General features: G+C 54.6%; 1 protein-coding gene and 1 long non-coding RNA gene across 2 annotated transcripts in view; one reads left to right on the forward strand and one right to left on the reverse strand.

The window, feature by feature from the left end:
• Positions 1-2429: 2429 nt before the first annotated feature.
• Positions 2430-3791, forward strand: LOC140207468 (uncharacterized). Its single transcript, XR_011888562.1, has 2 exons — positions 2430-2683; positions 3018-3791. It is a non-coding gene; the product is annotated as an uncharacterized lncRNA (long non-coding RNA).
• Positions 3792-6276: 2485 nt separating this feature from the next.
• The window catches only part of LOC140208356 (NACHT, LRR and PYD domains-containing protein 3-like), a 40242-nt gene continuing 29856 nt past the window's right edge, over positions 6277-16662 (reverse strand). Inside the window, exons 5-8 of the mRNA XM_072276960.1 lie at positions 8192-9929; positions 7581-7667; positions 7258-7425; positions 6277-7094 (exon numbers count right to left, since the gene is read on the reverse strand). Coding sequence (XP_072133061.1) covers positions 7007-7094; positions 7258-7425; positions 7581-7667; positions 8192-9929 — 2081 coding nt within the window. The 3' untranslated portion in view covers positions 6277-7006. The remainder of the gene's footprint in view (positions 7095-7257; positions 7426-7580; positions 7668-8191; positions 9930-16662) is intronic.

Below are 16662 nucleotides of genomic sequence, written 5' to 3' on the forward strand. Positions count from 1 at the left end.
CCCCCCTCCCCCCCGTCCCCTCCCTCCGCCACTTCCCCCGGCAGCTTCTTCCACAGACGGGCCACCCCTTTGGGTGAGAAAGTTTCCCCTCGGAGTCCCCTATTAAATCTCTAAAACCTGCGCCCTCTGGATCTCGATTCCCCGACCCTGGGGAAATGTCTGTGTTCGTTCACCCTGTCTGTGCCCCTGGTGGTTTTACACACCCCCTGTCAGGTCACCCCGACACTCCCGGGAATAAATTCCCAACCCGCCCGACCTCTCTCCGTAACTCAGTCCCTCCAGTCCCGGCGACATCCCTGTAAATCCCCCGGGATCTCCGGTCTCCTGTTCCCGGTGTCCGATCCGACGATGGCGGGGATGCCGAACGCCGCCTTCAGCGCCCCGTCTCCCCGTCACCCCACTTTCAGGGAACCGTCACCCGAAACCTGGTGTGTTCCATCACCACTGTCACCCCCTCTCCGTCACCCTAAACCTGTCACCCCTGTCCCCCTCTCCGTCTCCCCACTTTCAGGGAACCGTCACCCAAAACCTGTCACCCCTGTCACCCCCTCTCCGTCTCCCCAAAACCTGTCACCCCTGTCACCCCCTCTCCGTCACCCCTGTCACCCCCTCTCCGTCACCCAAAACCTGTCACCCCTGTCACCCCCTCTCCGTCTCCCCAAAACCTATCACCCCTGTCACCCCCTCTCCGTCTCCCCAAACCTGTCACCACTGTCACCCCCTCTCCGTCACCCAAAACCTGTCACCACTGTCACCCCCTCTCCGTCACCCAAAACCTGGTGTGTTCCATCACCGACTGTCACCCCCTCTCCGTCTCCCCAAAACCTATCACCCCTGTCACCCCCTCTCCGTCTCCCCAAACCTGTCACCACTGTCACCCCCTCTCCGTCACCCAAAACCTGTCACCACTGTCACCCCCTCTCCGTCACCCAAAACCTGGTGTGTTCCATCACCACTGTCACCCCCTCTCCGTCACCCAAAACCTGTCACCCCTGTCACCTCCTCTCCATCACCCTAAACCTGTCACCACTGTCACCCCCTCTCCGTCACCCAAAACCTGTCACCCCCTGTCACCCCCTCTCCGTCACCCCTAAACCTGTCACCCCTGTCACCCCCTCCCCGTCACCCAAAACCTGTCACCCCCTCTCCGTCACCCAAAACCTGTCACCCCTGTCACCCCCTCTCCATCACTCTAAACCTGTCACCACTGTCACCCCCCTCTCCGTCACCCAAAACCTGTCACCCCTGTCACCCCCTCTCCGTCTCCCCACTTTTCAGGGAACCGTCACCCAAAACCTGTCACGCCTGTCACCCCCTCTCCGTCACCCAAAACCTGTCACCCCTGTCACCCCCTCTCCGTCACCCAAAACCTGTCACCCCTGTCACCCCCTCTCCGTCTCCCCAAAACCTGTCACCCCTGTCACCCCCTCTCCGTCTCCCCAAACCTGTCACACTGTCACCCCCTCTCCGTCACCCAAAACCTGTCACCACTGTCACCCCCTCTCCGTCACCCAAAACCTGGTGTGTTCCATCACCACTGTCACCCCCTCTCCGTCACCCAAAACCTGTCACCCCTTCTCCGTCACCCAAAACCTGTCACCCCTGTCACCCCCTCTCTATCACCCTAAAACCTGTCACCACTGTCACCCCCTCTCCGTCACCCAAAACCCTGTCACGCCTGTCACCCCCTCTCCGTCTCCCCACTTTCAGGGAACCGTCACCCAAAACCTGGTGTGTTCCGTGAAGAGAAAGCTACATTCCTGAGACAGGAGTTACCAGAGATTTCTCTCCACTCCCCCCAACACTTGTAAACACATCTCCCTCTCCCACACTCCCCCTCTCTCCCCACCCAACGCGCTCCTTCCCTCTCCCCCGACTTTACCCCATTCCCCAAACTCTCCACCTCCTCCTTCTTACCGGCCATCTCTCCCTCTCCCTCTTACCCCTCACTATCCTTTCCTCTGTCACCCCTCTCTTCCCCTCCCTCGGAACTACCCCTCTTCTCTCTCACACTCTCGACTCTCCCCCTTCTGTCCCGCAGGCTATCTCTCCTCTCTGCTCACCTTTGTCTTTCACCCCACTTCCCCCCCTCTCCGTCTCTCACCCCCTCTCTCCCCTCTGCCTCGTTCACCCTCTCTCTGTCCCTCATCCCCTCTCCGTCTCCCCCCCCTCTGTTCTCCACCTTTCTCTCCCTCCCTGTCCGACCTCTCTCATCTCCAGCCTCTCACTTCCCCCCCCCCACCCTCTGTCTCCCACCGCTCCCTCTCCTCCCCTCTCTCTCCCCGTCTGACTCTCCCTCTATCAACTATTCTCTGCCCCCTCTCCTCTTTCTCCCCATCTCTCTCCCACCCACCCTCTCTCTTCCTCACCCATCGCCCCCCCCAGTCTCTTCCTCCCCGTCTGGGTCTCCCACCTCCGCCTACCCCACACTCCTGCTCCCAACCCTACCCTCTCTCCCCCTCTCCTGTCTCTCTCTCTTCCCCGGCCCGAGCTCTTCTCCCTCTCTCTCCCTCTCTCCACACCTCTCTCACCCCATGTCTCCCTCTTTCCCTCTGGCAGAGGTCTGTGAGCGGGGGTGACGGTGATTTTGCTGGTGAACTGCCTGGTCTCCCTGGTGATGTCCGTCCTCACGGCCATCGTCAACTGCAGGAACCTCGAGTGCTGCGCCGCGCGGCCTCCGGTGGTGAGTGGGATCTTCCTGTGCACCGGGGGTGTGTGGGCGGCGGGGGATGGGACGTGGGTGGGAGAGATGGGGGGGAGATGGAAAGAGGTGGGGAGAGATGGGAGGAGCAAGAGAGAGAGATGGGGGCAGAAAGGGAATGAAAGGGGTGGGGAGAGGAGGATAGGGAGGGGGAGAGAGGTGAGGGAAAGAGATGGAGGAACGAAGGAGGTGGAGAGAGGGGACTGAGGGAAGAGGGAGGCTGAGGGAAGTGGGTAGTGGATCCCGTCTCCTCTCCTCACCTTCTCTTTCTCCCCTCCCCTCCTCAATCTGATCCCTCCCTCTCCTCCACCCACAGAGAATGGTGGTGATCCACGCTAACCAGCCCGCGCCGCCAGACCTCGCCTCCATCTTCTCCAGCAAACCGGCGCCCACCCCGGCCTCTGACGGGCCCCAGTGACGACACGTTCCCCGATCCACGGGACAGCCCGAAGGATTCGGGCCCGAGTGGCCTGAAAGGAAAATCAAGGCCGGATTTTGGAGACGGAGTTGGGGGTGGGGGTTGGTGGGTAACATTCCCGTGGTCACATTCCTCCCCGTTGGGTACCCCACAGTTCAAGCTCCCTTGTTACGAGTCGCCCTGTCCCACCCTCGGCAATCCGGTCACTCCTGACACACTCCGCTCTCTGTCCCCTCTATCACCGCCCGTCTCACCCTGGCTGGTGGCCATTTTGTGATGGTTATCATTGAAACCGCTCTCCCAGCATCGTAGAAATAGTCACACCCTTTTCCTCACCTCCCTCCCTGTTTATTCAATCTCAACTCCTCATCCCTCCTCTCCTCCCCCCCCCCACCCTCCGCCCCCAGCTCTCCCAACTCTCCATTTAACCTTCTGCAGACAGACACTCAGTGAACCGGGTGTGACCCTCCCTCCCACTTCCTCCCTTCACCATCCTGTCACCCTCCTTCCCATCCCATCACTCCACCTCCCTCCCACTTCCTCCACCACTCAGTGAGTCACTCCCTCACCCTCACCATCCTGTCACCCTCCTTCCCCATCCCATCACTCCTCCTCCCTCCACACTCAGTGAGTCACTCCCTCACCCTCACCATCCTGTCACCCTCCTTCCCATCCCATCACTCCCCCTCCCTCCCACTTCCTCCACCACTCAGTGAGTCACTCCCTCACCCTCACCATCCTGTCACCCTCCTTCCCATCCCATCACTCCCCCCTCCCTCCCTCCACACTCACTGAGTCACTCCCTCACCCTCTGCACCCTGTCACCCTCCTTTCCCATCCCATCACTCACAAACCCCTCCCCTCGCTTTCCTCTCCCCGCCACCTCGATGTTGTTCAAGTTACGCTGGATGGCTGCCATTTTGCGATGCCAATTTTCGCCTCTCCTCATCGCCCTCTCTTTCTGTTACCCAGTGAGTCTCTCCACTACTCACCCCATCACTCCTGACACCCTCCCCTCTCCGTCCCCTTGTCCTTTCCTCCCGCCATCCAACACATCCTGGGTGCGTGAACGTTGTCCGATGGGAAATTTCGCTCCCTCACCCGATCCCTTCCCTCTCTCGTTGAGTGAGTCTCCTCTCCCCTCTCCCTCCGTTCAGACACTCAACTCTCCGTCCCATCAGCCCAGATCGCGTCTCGACCTCTCACTCCCCCTTTCCCCTGTCCGCGCCCTCCTTCTTGCCGTCCGTCTTATTTGCGAAGGATCGAAACCACCCACCCTCCCCCCACACTCCCCATCCTGTTCCTGCCCACCTTGTCCTTTCAGACCCCACTTTCCTGGTCCTGCAACTTCCCCCTCCCTTCCCATCCCATCAGATCCCCTCCCACCTCGTCCCATTACTTTCCCTCCTTCCTGGTCAGATCACTCCCGCTCCCTTCCTGTCGTTTCACTCCTCCTCACCCCGACTCTATCTTATCAACGTCACCACCAGTTTGTGACAGGAACTTTCGCCTCCCCTTTTCGTCCCCTATTGAGTCAGTGACTTCGCCACGGTCACCGTCTCATCAGTCCACTCCTCGTCCCCGTCACTCCTCTTCCTCCCAAACCCCTCACCCCTCCTCCCCAAAACCCACATGTATATGTGTATGTGTGAATATCTGAGATATATACATTAGTTTATTCAATGACAAAATTATTAGAATTAAAAACATACATGCAATACCCCAAGACTATATAAAACACAAATTAAAATACTGTTATTACAATCAATAACACACTCAATCCTGGGATTGTATCACACGGGCACCGCATGTTCCTTCGCCATAGATTCTGTGTGCGACTGTGACCATTGTAAGTCAGTGTCTCACTCCATCCCTGGCGGCCACATTAACCAAGGAACACACACAAAAATTCTGGTGAACACAGCAGGCCAGGCAGCATCTCTAGGAAGAGGTACAGTCGACGTTTCGGGTCGAGACCCTTCGTCAGGACTAATTTAAAGAAGAGATAGTCAAAGATTGGAAAGTGGGAGGGCGGAGGGGGAGGGATGGGGCCAAGAGCTGGACAGTTAATTGGCAAACGGTATACAGAGTTGGAGAAGGGGGAGGGTCATGGGACAGGAGGCCTAGGGAAAAAGAAAGGGGAGGTGAACCCCACTATAGTGAGAGGGCCAAGAGGGAGAAAAAAGGGACGAGAAAAAATTGGGAAAAATAATAATGACAATAAATAATAAATAAGGGATGGGGTACAAAGCAGAGGTGGGGCATTAACTGAAGTTGGAGAAGTCAATGTTCATGCCATCAGGTTGGAGGCTACCCAGACGGAATATAAGGTGTTGTTCCTCCAAGCTGAGTGTGGCTTCATCTTTACAGTAGAGGAGGCCGTGGAAAGACATGTCAGAATGGGAATGGGACGTGGAATTAAAATGTGTGGCCACTGGGAGATCCTGCTTTCTCTGGTGGACAGGGCTCAGTTGTTCAGCAAAGCGGTCTCCCAGTCTGCGTCGGGTCTCGCCAATATATAGAAGGCCACATCGGGAGCACCAGACGCAGTATATCACCCCAGCCGACTCACAGGTGAAGTGTCGCCTCACCTGGAAGGGGCCCTGAATGGTGGTGAGGGAGGAAGTGTAAGGGCATGTGTAGCACTTGTTCCACTTACAAGGATTAGTGCTGGGTGGGAGATCGGTGGGAAGGGATGGGAGGGGGGGACGAATGAACAAGGGAGTCACTGGGATTGTGTGATGGAACGGCGTGGAGGGAGCTTCACGCTGTGTCTGACCCCGGGAGTGTGTGATGGGATGGTGTAGAGGGAGTTTCATGCTGTGTCTGACCCCACGAGTGTGTGATGGGACTTTATTTATTATTTCCCTTTTTTGTCCCCGTTGCCCATCCTCTGGGTTCCCCCTCCTCCCCCTTTTCCTTCTCCCTGGACCTCCTGTCCCATGATCCTCTCATATCCCTTTTGTCAATCACCTGTCCAGCTCTTGGCTCCATCCCTCCCCCTCTCTGTCTTCTCCTATCATTTTGGGATCTCCCCCCTCCCACTTTCAAATCCCTTACTCACTCTTCCTTCAGTTAGTCCTGACGAAAGGGTCTCGGCTGCACCTCTTCCTAGAGATGCTGCCTGGCCTGCTGCGTTCACTCAGCAACTTTTGATGCGTGTTGTTTATTATCAAAGTTCTTATTTGTCACCATATACTACCCCGAGATTCATTTTATTGCAGTCATCTACAGGACAATAAATCAATTTGGCAGAATTTATGAAATCTATAAAAAAACAAAGACTAACCAACAAGCAACGTGCAAAGGATGGGAAATTTGTGCAAATAAAATATTAAATAATACTGACACGAGTTGTAAATTATTTGAAAGTGAGTCCGTAGGTTGTGGAATCAGCTCAGAGATGATGTGAGTGAAGTTATCCACGCCGGTCACGAGTCACTCGTGTCTCAGAAAAAACCCGCCATCATCGGGCCCTTCCTGTCTGTGTAATTCCCCGGCATGAAACGTAAAAGTTCCCCGTGAACGCAGCAGGCCAGCCAGCATTACGTACTCCCGGGATAATCCCACCCCGGGACACCGGTGTCCCAGACTGAGCCCCGGCCCCCGGGCTCTTCCTGTCTGTGTCATTCCCGGGGTCCCGAACCCGCACATCCGGCGGAAGCTGCACCGCTGGACAGGAGGCGGAAATACGTCACCACGGGAGAACAGCGAACGACGCACAGCGCGAGCCTAAAGCTAGTTCCGTTAAAAACGGTTGGGAATTAAACCTGGCGCGTGGCCATTAAAGGTAAGGGGAAGTGGGGGGCGGGGGGTTAAAGGGGAGGGCGGGGAATCGGCCAAAATGTCGGCATCCCGCGGGCGGGGATGTTCATACATTCAGATGTTCACACGAACACGGTCAGTCCGGGTCTGGGTTCCTGCAGAGATCTCAGTTCCTTCTCCCCGGTCTCACTGAACCGATTGTTAAACAGCCTGAAACAGATGGGAGAATAAAGATGAAATAAACAGATTACACAACAGTGTCAGAACAGGGGACCAGGGTTAATGTTTCAACAACACTCACAGACAAATATCACCAGAAAACCCGCGGATCCGCTGATATTTTATCACGTTGAACATTAACACAAACACTCACCCGATCCACTTCAGACTCGGGAGGGTCAGTATGAGACGGCGGAGAGCGAGGACAGATTGGTCTGTGAGCGAGTTTACTCCCAGGCTCAGCTCCGTCAGTGATGGGTTTGTACTGAGAGCGGAGATGAGATCCTCGGCACCAGAATCTGTGAGACCGACACCCCACAGCCTGGAGATGAGAGAGAGTGAGGGTGAAGGACACAGAGAGACAGGAGACAGTACAAATCCCCAGTGTTTATCAGTAACACAATTACTGATCACATTAATGTTCAGTGTCGGACACCCAGTGACTGTAAACACAATCTCCCACAGTCTGGTACTTACCCCAGTTTCTGTATTTTACACTCCGGGTTCCTCAGAGCCGCAGACACCAGTTTCACTCCTGAATCTCCTAGTTCATTATAACTCAGGCTAAACACAAACAGACAAATTGATGAACAAAGTGATTCAAACTGTGGGTCTGAGGGAATTTCTCTCACTCGGATATTTCAGGAAACATTAAATCCTTCAGTAAATCACTGATCGGAGTTCCCATCACTGTCAATGTCCCTCACTGCCCAGCTCCAGGGTATTCACCGAATGTCGGTAATTTAGTCTGTCGGTGTAACCCTGTAAACTCCACATATTCTGTCTCATTCCCCGATGGGTAGAAAAGTGTTACTGATGTGAGAGGGTCGGGAGGGGCAGGGATGAAGGGTGGGAGAAAGTCCCAGAGTGAGGAAGATTTGTGAATGGGAAAATGTCGATGGGAGATGGTGGAAGAGACTCCACCTGAGGAAAAGGGATACGATGAGAGATCCCACAGGAGGAAGGGTGATGGCATTTGTCACAATTCATCACAATCTGATTCACTACACTTTTACCCAAATCCCTTAACATTGAAACAACACACCTGGACAGTTTCACAGTTCAGAGTGAGAGATAAATCAAGTTACCTCAACTCCCGGCACTTGTGCAGCCCGGGTCCCAGCCGCTGGATTCCTTCACACTGAATGTGGCAGTCCTCCAGGTCGAGACGTTTTATTGTATCACAGAGTCCGATGACATGAGTCAGGACCGCGCAGTCAATCGGGGTCAGTGTCATTCCACGAAATGAAAGTGTTTCCACTGATCCCAGTGCGGCCTGAGCCAGTCCACGATTCTGAGACTCAAACAGGTAGTGCAATGTGTTCAGGAGGCTCCTTCTACCAGCCTCACTCCATGTGTTTCCACTCTGGCGTTTAACCTCCTCCTTCACCCAGTCAATCACCCGGCAGGTTGTTTCATGAGGAAATGGACCCAGAAACTCCTCCAGGCCCCGAGCTGTCATTGGGTTGGAGAGACCAGCCACAAAACGGAGAAACACCTCAAATCGCCCATCTGTCGTGCTGTGGGCTTCAGTGAGGAATTTCAGGATTTTCCTGGGATGTAGAGTCAGAAATTGTGCGACTGCAGCTACAAACTCTTGGATGGTGAGGTGTGGGAATGTGTGCACCACGCTCCGGACAGAATCCTCTCTCTCCAAAAGCTCCATCAGGAACCCGGACAGGAACTGGGAAGGCTGCAGATTGTAGTTGATTAAATCTCCATCTGTAAACACAATCTTCTTCTCGGACACTCCTCTGAAGGCCATCTGACCAACCCTGAGTAACACATCACGGGGGTTCTCAATCTCACGGCCGTGGTTTTTCAGGATGTTGTAAATATAGTAGGAATACAGTTGGGTGATGGTCTTGGGAACTCGCTGCGGGTCCCTGACTCTTTGTGTGAAGAAGGGGCCCAGTGCCAGAGCGAGGATCCAGCAGTAGGAGGGGTTGTAGCTCATGGTGTACAGGATCTCGTTCTCCTTCACGTGTTTGAAAACAGCTGCTGCCACCGTCTGATCATCAAAATACCTGATGAAATATTCCTTCCGTTCCTCACCAACAAATCCCAGGATTTCAGCCCAGATACCAATCTCAGCCTTTTCCAATAAATGTAACGCAGTGGGACGGGTGGTCACCAGCACTGAACACCCTGGCAGCAGCTTGTGCTGGATTAAACTGTACACAATGTCAGACACCTTGCACTGGAATTCAGGATCTGTGCATGCTGACCGATGTTCTGTGTCTCTCCGTCTGTCAGCAAAATTGATTTTATCATTGAATTCATCCAAACCATCGAATATAAACAGCAATCCCTCTGGGTTCTTCCAGACCTCTCTCAGAATATCCCCAAAATAAGGATACTGATCCAGAATCAGTTCCCTCAGGTTTACTCTGCAGTTAATGGAGTTTAAATCCCGGAATTTGAAACTGAAGACAAACTGGAATTGTTGGTATATTTTCCCTGTGGCCCAGTCATAAACAATCTTTTGTACCATTGTGGTTTTCCCGATCCCCGGGACTCCGGCCACTGCTGCTGAGCTCCCAGATTTGGAATTACTCCAGGAAAAGCTGCTCTGGAACAACTGATCGGTCCGGAGTTTCTCCAGCTCTCCGCGGAGATGTTCCTCTCTCCACTCCTCGTGGTCTCTGCCTCTTGCCAGCAGCTCATGTTCCACCAGTCTCCGATCTCGAACAGTAGAAATGACCGTGAGCTCAGCGTATCGATCAACCAGCTGGAAAACCTTCACCTTCTCCCTCATCAGGATCGTGTTCACTCTCAGTGTTTCAGTTTGTGCCCGCAGAGTCTCCTTGTGTTTCTGTTGAACATCTTCCATGGGAACAGACAGTGGACAAACCGTTAGATGTCTCAACTCAGAACTCAGCATTAAAGTACACAAGAATTAGCTCAAAGCTTTTGCATTAATTGGTTTCATCAATGAATGTCCGTACAGTAAATTCCATTAACAGACCCCTGACTGGACAAAGGCCTGGTATAGATAAACACCAGATCATTACATTTTCACAATTAACTGTGCTGTGAAGGTGAGTATTTCCCTGGTAGTTTACTGACCCCCGACTGTCCCGTACTGGACAAACTCCCTCTACTGTCACGGCTGTCATTTATTCCTGTGGAAGAAACTTTCAATCCCCAGTGTTGATGTGGTGTATGGAGATGGAGAAAAGGGTAGTGGGCATTCTGTCAAAGGAACAGGTCAGGGAATCACAGCTCCCCCTCCCCTCTCACTGTCACCCTGTCAGGGGTGTGTGGGGTCTCACAGTGTGTCAGGGTCTCACAGTATGTTAGGGACCCTAACTACGTTCTGTTGGGTCTGACAGTGAGTCAGGACCCTGTCAGACGTGTCTGGGGTCTCGTACCGTCTCAGGACTTTTTCAGGGGTGTGAAGCGTCTGGTAACGTGTCAGGACCCTATCCGGTGCTTGTGGGGTTCTTAGAGTGTGTCCTCTCCCTCTCATGTGTGTGTGGTGTCTCACGGTGTGTAAGGAGCCTGTGGGGGTGTGTGGGGTCTCACTCTGTGTCAGGATCTTGCCAGGGGTGTGTGGGGACTCAGTGTGTCAGGATCCTGCAGGTGTGTGTGGGATCTCACAGTGTGTCACGACACTGTCAGGAGTGTGTGGGACTCACAGTGTGTCAGGACCCTCTCAGGGGCGTGTGGGTTTTCACAGTCTATCAGGACTCTGCCAGGTGTGTGTTGGGTCTCAAAGTGTGTCAGTACCTTGTCAGGGGTGTGTGGGGATCTCACAGTGTGTCAAGACCCTGCCAGGGGTGTGGGGGGTTTCAGACTGTCTCAGCATTTTGCCAGGGGTGTATGGCGTCTGGCAATGTGTCAGGACACTATGTGGTGCGTGTGGGGGTCTTAGAGTGTGTCCTCTCCCTCTCGTGTGTGTGGGGCCTCACAGTGTGTCAGTAACCTGTCGGGAGTGTGTGGAATATCACAGTGTGTCAGGATCCTGTCAGGGGTGTGTAGGGTCTCACAGTGTGTTGGGGTGTGTGGGAGCTCACAGTTTGTCAGTACAACATCAGGGCTGTTTTTAGTCCCAAAGTGCATCAGGAATCTGCCAGGTGTGTGTTGGGTCTCACAGTGTGTCAGGACCCTGTCAGGGGTTTGTGGGGTCTCACAGTAGGTCAGGACGCTAACTAGGTTCTGTGGGGTCTGACACTGAGTCAGGATGTTGTGAGGGGTGTGTGGGGTCTCACAGTGTGTCAAGACCATGTCAGTGGTTTGTGGGGTTTCACAGCGGGTCAGGGTCTCACAGTATGTCAGCACGCTAACTATGTTCTGTGGGGTCTGGCAGTATGTCACGACCCTGTCAGGGTTGTGTGGGCTCTCAGTGTGTCAGGACCCTGTCAGGGGTGTGTGGGGTCTCACAGTGTGTCAGGGCCCTGTCAGGTCTGTGTGGGGTCTGAAGGTGCATCAGGGGTGTCTGTGGTCACACAGTGTGTCAAGACCCTGTCAGTGGTTTCTGGGGTCTCACAGTAGGTCAGTACGCTAACTAGGTTCTGTGGGGTCTGACACTGAGTCAGGATCTTGTGAGGGGCGTGTGTGGTCTCACAGTGTGTCAGGACCCTATCGGGGGTGTGTGTGGTCTCACACTGTGTCAGGACCCTGCTGGGGGTGTGTGTGGTCTCGCAGTGTGTCAGGACCCTGTCGGGGGTGTGTGGGATCTCACACTGTGTCAGGATCCTGCTGGGGGTGTGTGGCTCACAGAGTGTGTCAAGACCGTGTCAGTGGTTTGTGGGGTTTCACAGTGGGTCAGGGTCTCACAGTATGTCAGCACGCTAACTATGTTCTGTGGGGTCTGACAGTATGTCACGACCCTGTCAGGGTTGTGTGGGCTCTCAGTGTGTCAGGATCCTGCAGGTGTGTGTGGGGTCTCACAGTGTGTCAGGACCCTGTCAGGGGTGTGTGCGGTCTCACAGTGTGTCACGACACTGTCAGGACTGTGTGGGGTCTCACAGTGTGTCAGGAACCTGTCAGGAGTGTGTGGGGTCTCACAGTGTGTCAGGAACCTGTCAGGAGTGTGTGGGGTCTCACAGTGTGTCAGGACTCTGTCAGTTGTGTGTGCGGTCTCACTGTGTGTCCGGACCCTGTCAGGGGTGTGTGGGAATCTCACAGTGTGTCAAGACCCTGCCAGGGGTGTGGGGGGTCTCACACTGTCTCAGGATTTTGCCAGTGGTGTATGGCGTCTGGCAATGTGTAAGGACCCTATCCGGTGCGTGTGGGGGTCTTGGAGTGTGTTCTCTCCCTCTCGTGTGTGCAGTGTCTCATGGTGTGTCAGTAACCTGTCAGGGGTGTGTGGGTCTCACAGTGTGTCAGGACCCTGTCAGGGGTATGTGGGGTCTCACAGTGTGACAGGACCCTGTCAGGGGTGTGTGGGGTCTCACTATGTGTCAGGACCCTTTCAGTGGTGTGTAGGGTCTCACAGTGCGCCGGGGTTTGTGAGAGCTCACAGTTTGTCAGGACCATGTCTGGGGTTTGTTTAGTCTCAAAGCGCGTCAGGAATCTGTCAGGGGTGTGTGGGGTCTCACAGTTTGTCTGGATCCTGTTAGTGGTGTGTGGAGTCACACAGTCTGTCAAGACCGTGTCAGTGGTTTGTGGGGTTTCACAGCGGGTCAGGCTCTCACAGTATGTCAGGACGCTAACTATGTTCTGTGGTGACTAACAGTGAGTCAGTACCCTGTCAGGTGTGTGTAGGTCTCACAGTGTGCCAGGACGCTGTCAGGGGGGTGTGGGGTGTTACACTGTGTCAGGAACCTTCCAGAGGTGTGTGGTGTCTCACACTGTGTCAGGATCTTGTCAGTGGTTTGTGGGCTCTCAGAGTATGTCAGGACCCTAACTACGTTCTGTGGGGTCTGACAGTATGTCACGACCCTGTCAGGGGTGTGCGGTGTCTCATGGTGTGTCAGTAACCTGTCAGGGGTGTGTGGGTCACACAGTGTGTCAGGACCCTGTCAGGGGTATGTGGGGTCTCACAGTAGGTCAGGACGCTAACTAGGTTCTGTGGGGTCTGACACTGAGTCAGGATCTTGTGAGGGGTGTGTGGGGTCTCACAGTGTGTCAGGACCCTTTCAGTGGTGTGTAGGGTCTCACAGTGCACCAGGGTGTGTGAGAGCTCACAGTTTGTCAGGACCATGTCTGGGGTTTGTTTAGTCTCAAAGTGCGTATTGAATCTGTCAGGGGTGTGTAAGATCTCAGTGTGTCAAGATCCTGCAGGTGTGTGTGGGGTCTCACAGTGTGTTAGGACCCTTTCAGGGTTATGTGGGGTCTCACAGTGTGTCAGGACTCTGTCAGGGGTGTGTGGGGTCTCACAGTTTGTCTGGATCCTGTTAGTGGTGTGTGTAGAGTCACACAGTCTGTCAAGGCCGTGTCAGTGATTTGTGGGGTTTCACAGCGGGTCAGGGTCTCACAGTATGTCAGGACGCTAACTATGTTCTGTGGTGACTAATAGTGAGTCAGTACCCTGTCAGGTGTGTGTGGGGTCTCACAGTGTGTCCGGACCTTGTCAGGGGCGTGTGGTGTCTCACAGTGTGTCAGGATCTTGTCAATGGTTTGTGGGGCCTCACAGTATGTCAGGGCCCTAACTACGTTCTGTGGTGTCTGACAGTGAGTCAGGACCCTATCAGGTGTGTGTGGGGTCTCAAAGTGTGTCAGTACCTTGTCAGGGGTGTGTGGGGTCTCACAGTTTGTGAGGACCCTGTCAGGGATTTGTGGGGATCTCACAGTCTATCAGGACCTGTTAAGTGTGTGTGGGGTCTCACAATGTGTCAGGACCTTGTCAGGGGTGTGTGTGGTCTCAGTGTGTCAGGAACCTGTCAGGGGTGTGTGGGGTCACACAGATTGTCAGGATCCTGCAGCTTTGTGTCGCGTCTCAAAGTGTGTCAGGACCCTGTCAGAGGCTTGTGTGTGGTCTCAGTGTGTCAGGAGTCTGTCAGGTGTGCGTTGGGTCTCAAAGTGTGTCAGTACCTTGTCAGGAGTGTGTGGGGTCTCACTGTGTGTCCGGACCCTGTCGGAGGTGTGTGGGGATCTCACAGTGTGTCAAGACCCTGCCAGGGGTGTGGGGGGTCTCACACTCTCTCAGCATTTTCCCAGGGTTGTATGGCGTCTGGCAATGTGTCAGGACCCTATCTGGTGCGTGTGGGGGTCTTAGAGTGTGTTCTCTCCCTCTCGTGTGTGTGGGGCCTCACAGTGTGTCAGTAACCTGTCAGGAGTATGTGGGGTGTCACAGTCTGTCAGGACCCTGTCAGGGGTGTGTAGGGTATCATAGTGCATCTGGGGTGTGTGGGCTCGTGCAGATTGTCAGCACCCTGCTAGGGGTGTGTGGGTCGCACAGTGTGTCAGGACCCTGTCAGAGCTGTATGGGGTCTCACAGTTTGTCTGGATCCTGTTAGTGGTGTGTGGAGTCACACAGTGTGTCAAGACCGTGTCCGTGGTTTGTGGGGTTTCACAGCGGGTCAGGGTCTCACAGTATATCAGGATGGGAAATACGTTCTGTGGGGTCTCACAATGTGTCAGGACCCTGTCAGGGGGGTGTGGGGTGTTACACTGTGTCAGGAACCTTCCAGGGGTGTGTGGTGTCTCTCACTGTGTCAGGAACTTGTCAGTGGTTTGTGCGGTCTCAGAGTATGTCAGGACCCTAACTACGTTCTGTGGGGTCTGACAGTATGTCACGACCCTGTCAGGGGTGTGTGGGGTCTCACAGTGTGTTAAGACCCTGTCAGTGGTTTCTGGGGTCTCACAGTATATCAGGACCCTAACTACTTTCTCTGGGGTCTCACAATGTGTCACGACACTGTCAGGGGTGTGTGGCGTTTCACAGTTTTTCAGGACCCTGTCAGGTGTGTGTGGGTTTTCACAGTGTGTCAGGACTCTGTCAGAGGGTGTGTGGGGTCTCAAAGTGTGTCAGTACCTTGTCAGGGGTATGTGGGGTCTCACAGTGTGTCAGGAACCTGTCAGGGGTGTGTGGGGTCTCGCAGTGTGTCAGGACGCCGTCAGTGGTGTGTGGCGTCCGACGGTTTGTGAGGACCCTCTCAGGGATTTGTGGGGATCTCACAGTCTATCAGGACCTGTTAAGGGTGTTTGGGGTCTCACAGTGTGTCAGGACCTTGTCAGGGGTGTGTGGTGTCTCACAGTGTGTCAGGACCCTGTCAGGGGTGTGTGGGGTCTCACAGTATGTCAGGTCCCTGTCAGGTGTGTGTGGGGTCACACAGTGTGTCAGGACCTTGTCAGTGGTTTGCGGGGTCTCACAGTATGTCAGGGCCCTAACTACGTTCTGTAGGGTCAGACAGTGAGTCAGGACCCTGTCAGGTGTGTGTGGGGACTCACACCGTCTCAGGATTTTGTAAGGGGTGTGTGTGTTCACACAGATTGTCAGGATCCTGCAGGTGTGTGTCGGGTCTCACAGTGTGTCAGGACCCTGTCAGGGGCTTGTGGGTTTTCTCAGTGTGTCAGGAGTCTGTCAGGTGTGTGTTGGGTCTCACAGTGTGTCTGGACCCTGTCGGAGGTGTGTGGGGATCTCACAGTGTGTCAAGACCCTACCAGGGGTTTGGGGGGTCTCACACTGTCTCAGCATTTTGCCAGGGGTGTTTGGCACCTGGCAATGTGTCAGGACCCTATCCGGTGTGTGTAGGGGTCTTAGAGTGTGTTCTCTCCCTCTCATGTGTGTGTGGGGCCTCACAGTGTGTCAGTAACCTGTCAGGAGTATGTGGGGTGTCACAGTGTGTCAGGATCCTGTCAGGGCTGTGTGGGATCTCACACTGTGTCAGAACCCTGTCGGGGGTGTGTGTGGTCTCACAGTCTGTCAGGACCCTGTCAGGGGTGTGTAGGATATCACACTGCATCTGGGGTGTGTGGGCTCGTGCAGATTGTCAGCACCCTGCTAGGGGTGTGTGGGTCGCACAGTGTGTCAGGACCCTGCCAGGGGGGTGTGGGGTGTTACACTGTGTCAGGAACCTTCCAGGGTTGTGTGGTGTCTCACACTGTGTCAGGAACCTGTCAGTTGTGTGTGGGGTCTCACAATGTGTCAGGACCCTGTCAGGGGTGTGTGGGGTATCGCAATGTGTCAGGATGCTGTCAGTGGGGTGTGGTGTCTCACGGTATGTGAGGACCCTGTCAGGGATTTGTGGGGATCTCACAGTCTATCAGGACCTGTCAGGGGTGTGTGCGGTCTCACAGTGTGTCAGGACCCTGTCAGGGGTGTGTCGGGTCTCACAGTGTGTCAGGACCCTGTCGGGTGTGTGGGGTCGCACACTGTGTCAGGAACCTTCCAGGGTTGTGTGGTGTCTCACACTGTGTCAGGATCTTGTCAGTGGTTTGTGGGGTCTCACAGTATGTCAGGACCCTAACTACGTCCTGTTGGGTCTGACAGTATGTCACGACCCTGTCAGACGGGTGTGGGGTCTCAGTGTGTCAGGACCCTGTCGGGGGTGTGTGGGGTCTCACAATGTGTCAGGAACCTGTCAGGGGTGTGTGGGGTATCGCAATGTGTCAGGATGCTGTCAGTGGGGTGTGGTGTCTCACGGTTTGTGAGGAACCTGTCAGGGAT

The sequence above is a fragment of the Mobula birostris genome, chromosome 13, assembly GCF_030028105.1.
Source record: "Mobula birostris isolate sMobBir1 chromosome 13, sMobBir1.hap1, whole genome shotgun sequence".
Taxonomy (NCBI): Eukaryota; Metazoa; Chordata; class Chondrichthyes; order Myliobatiformes; family Myliobatidae; genus Mobula; species Mobula birostris.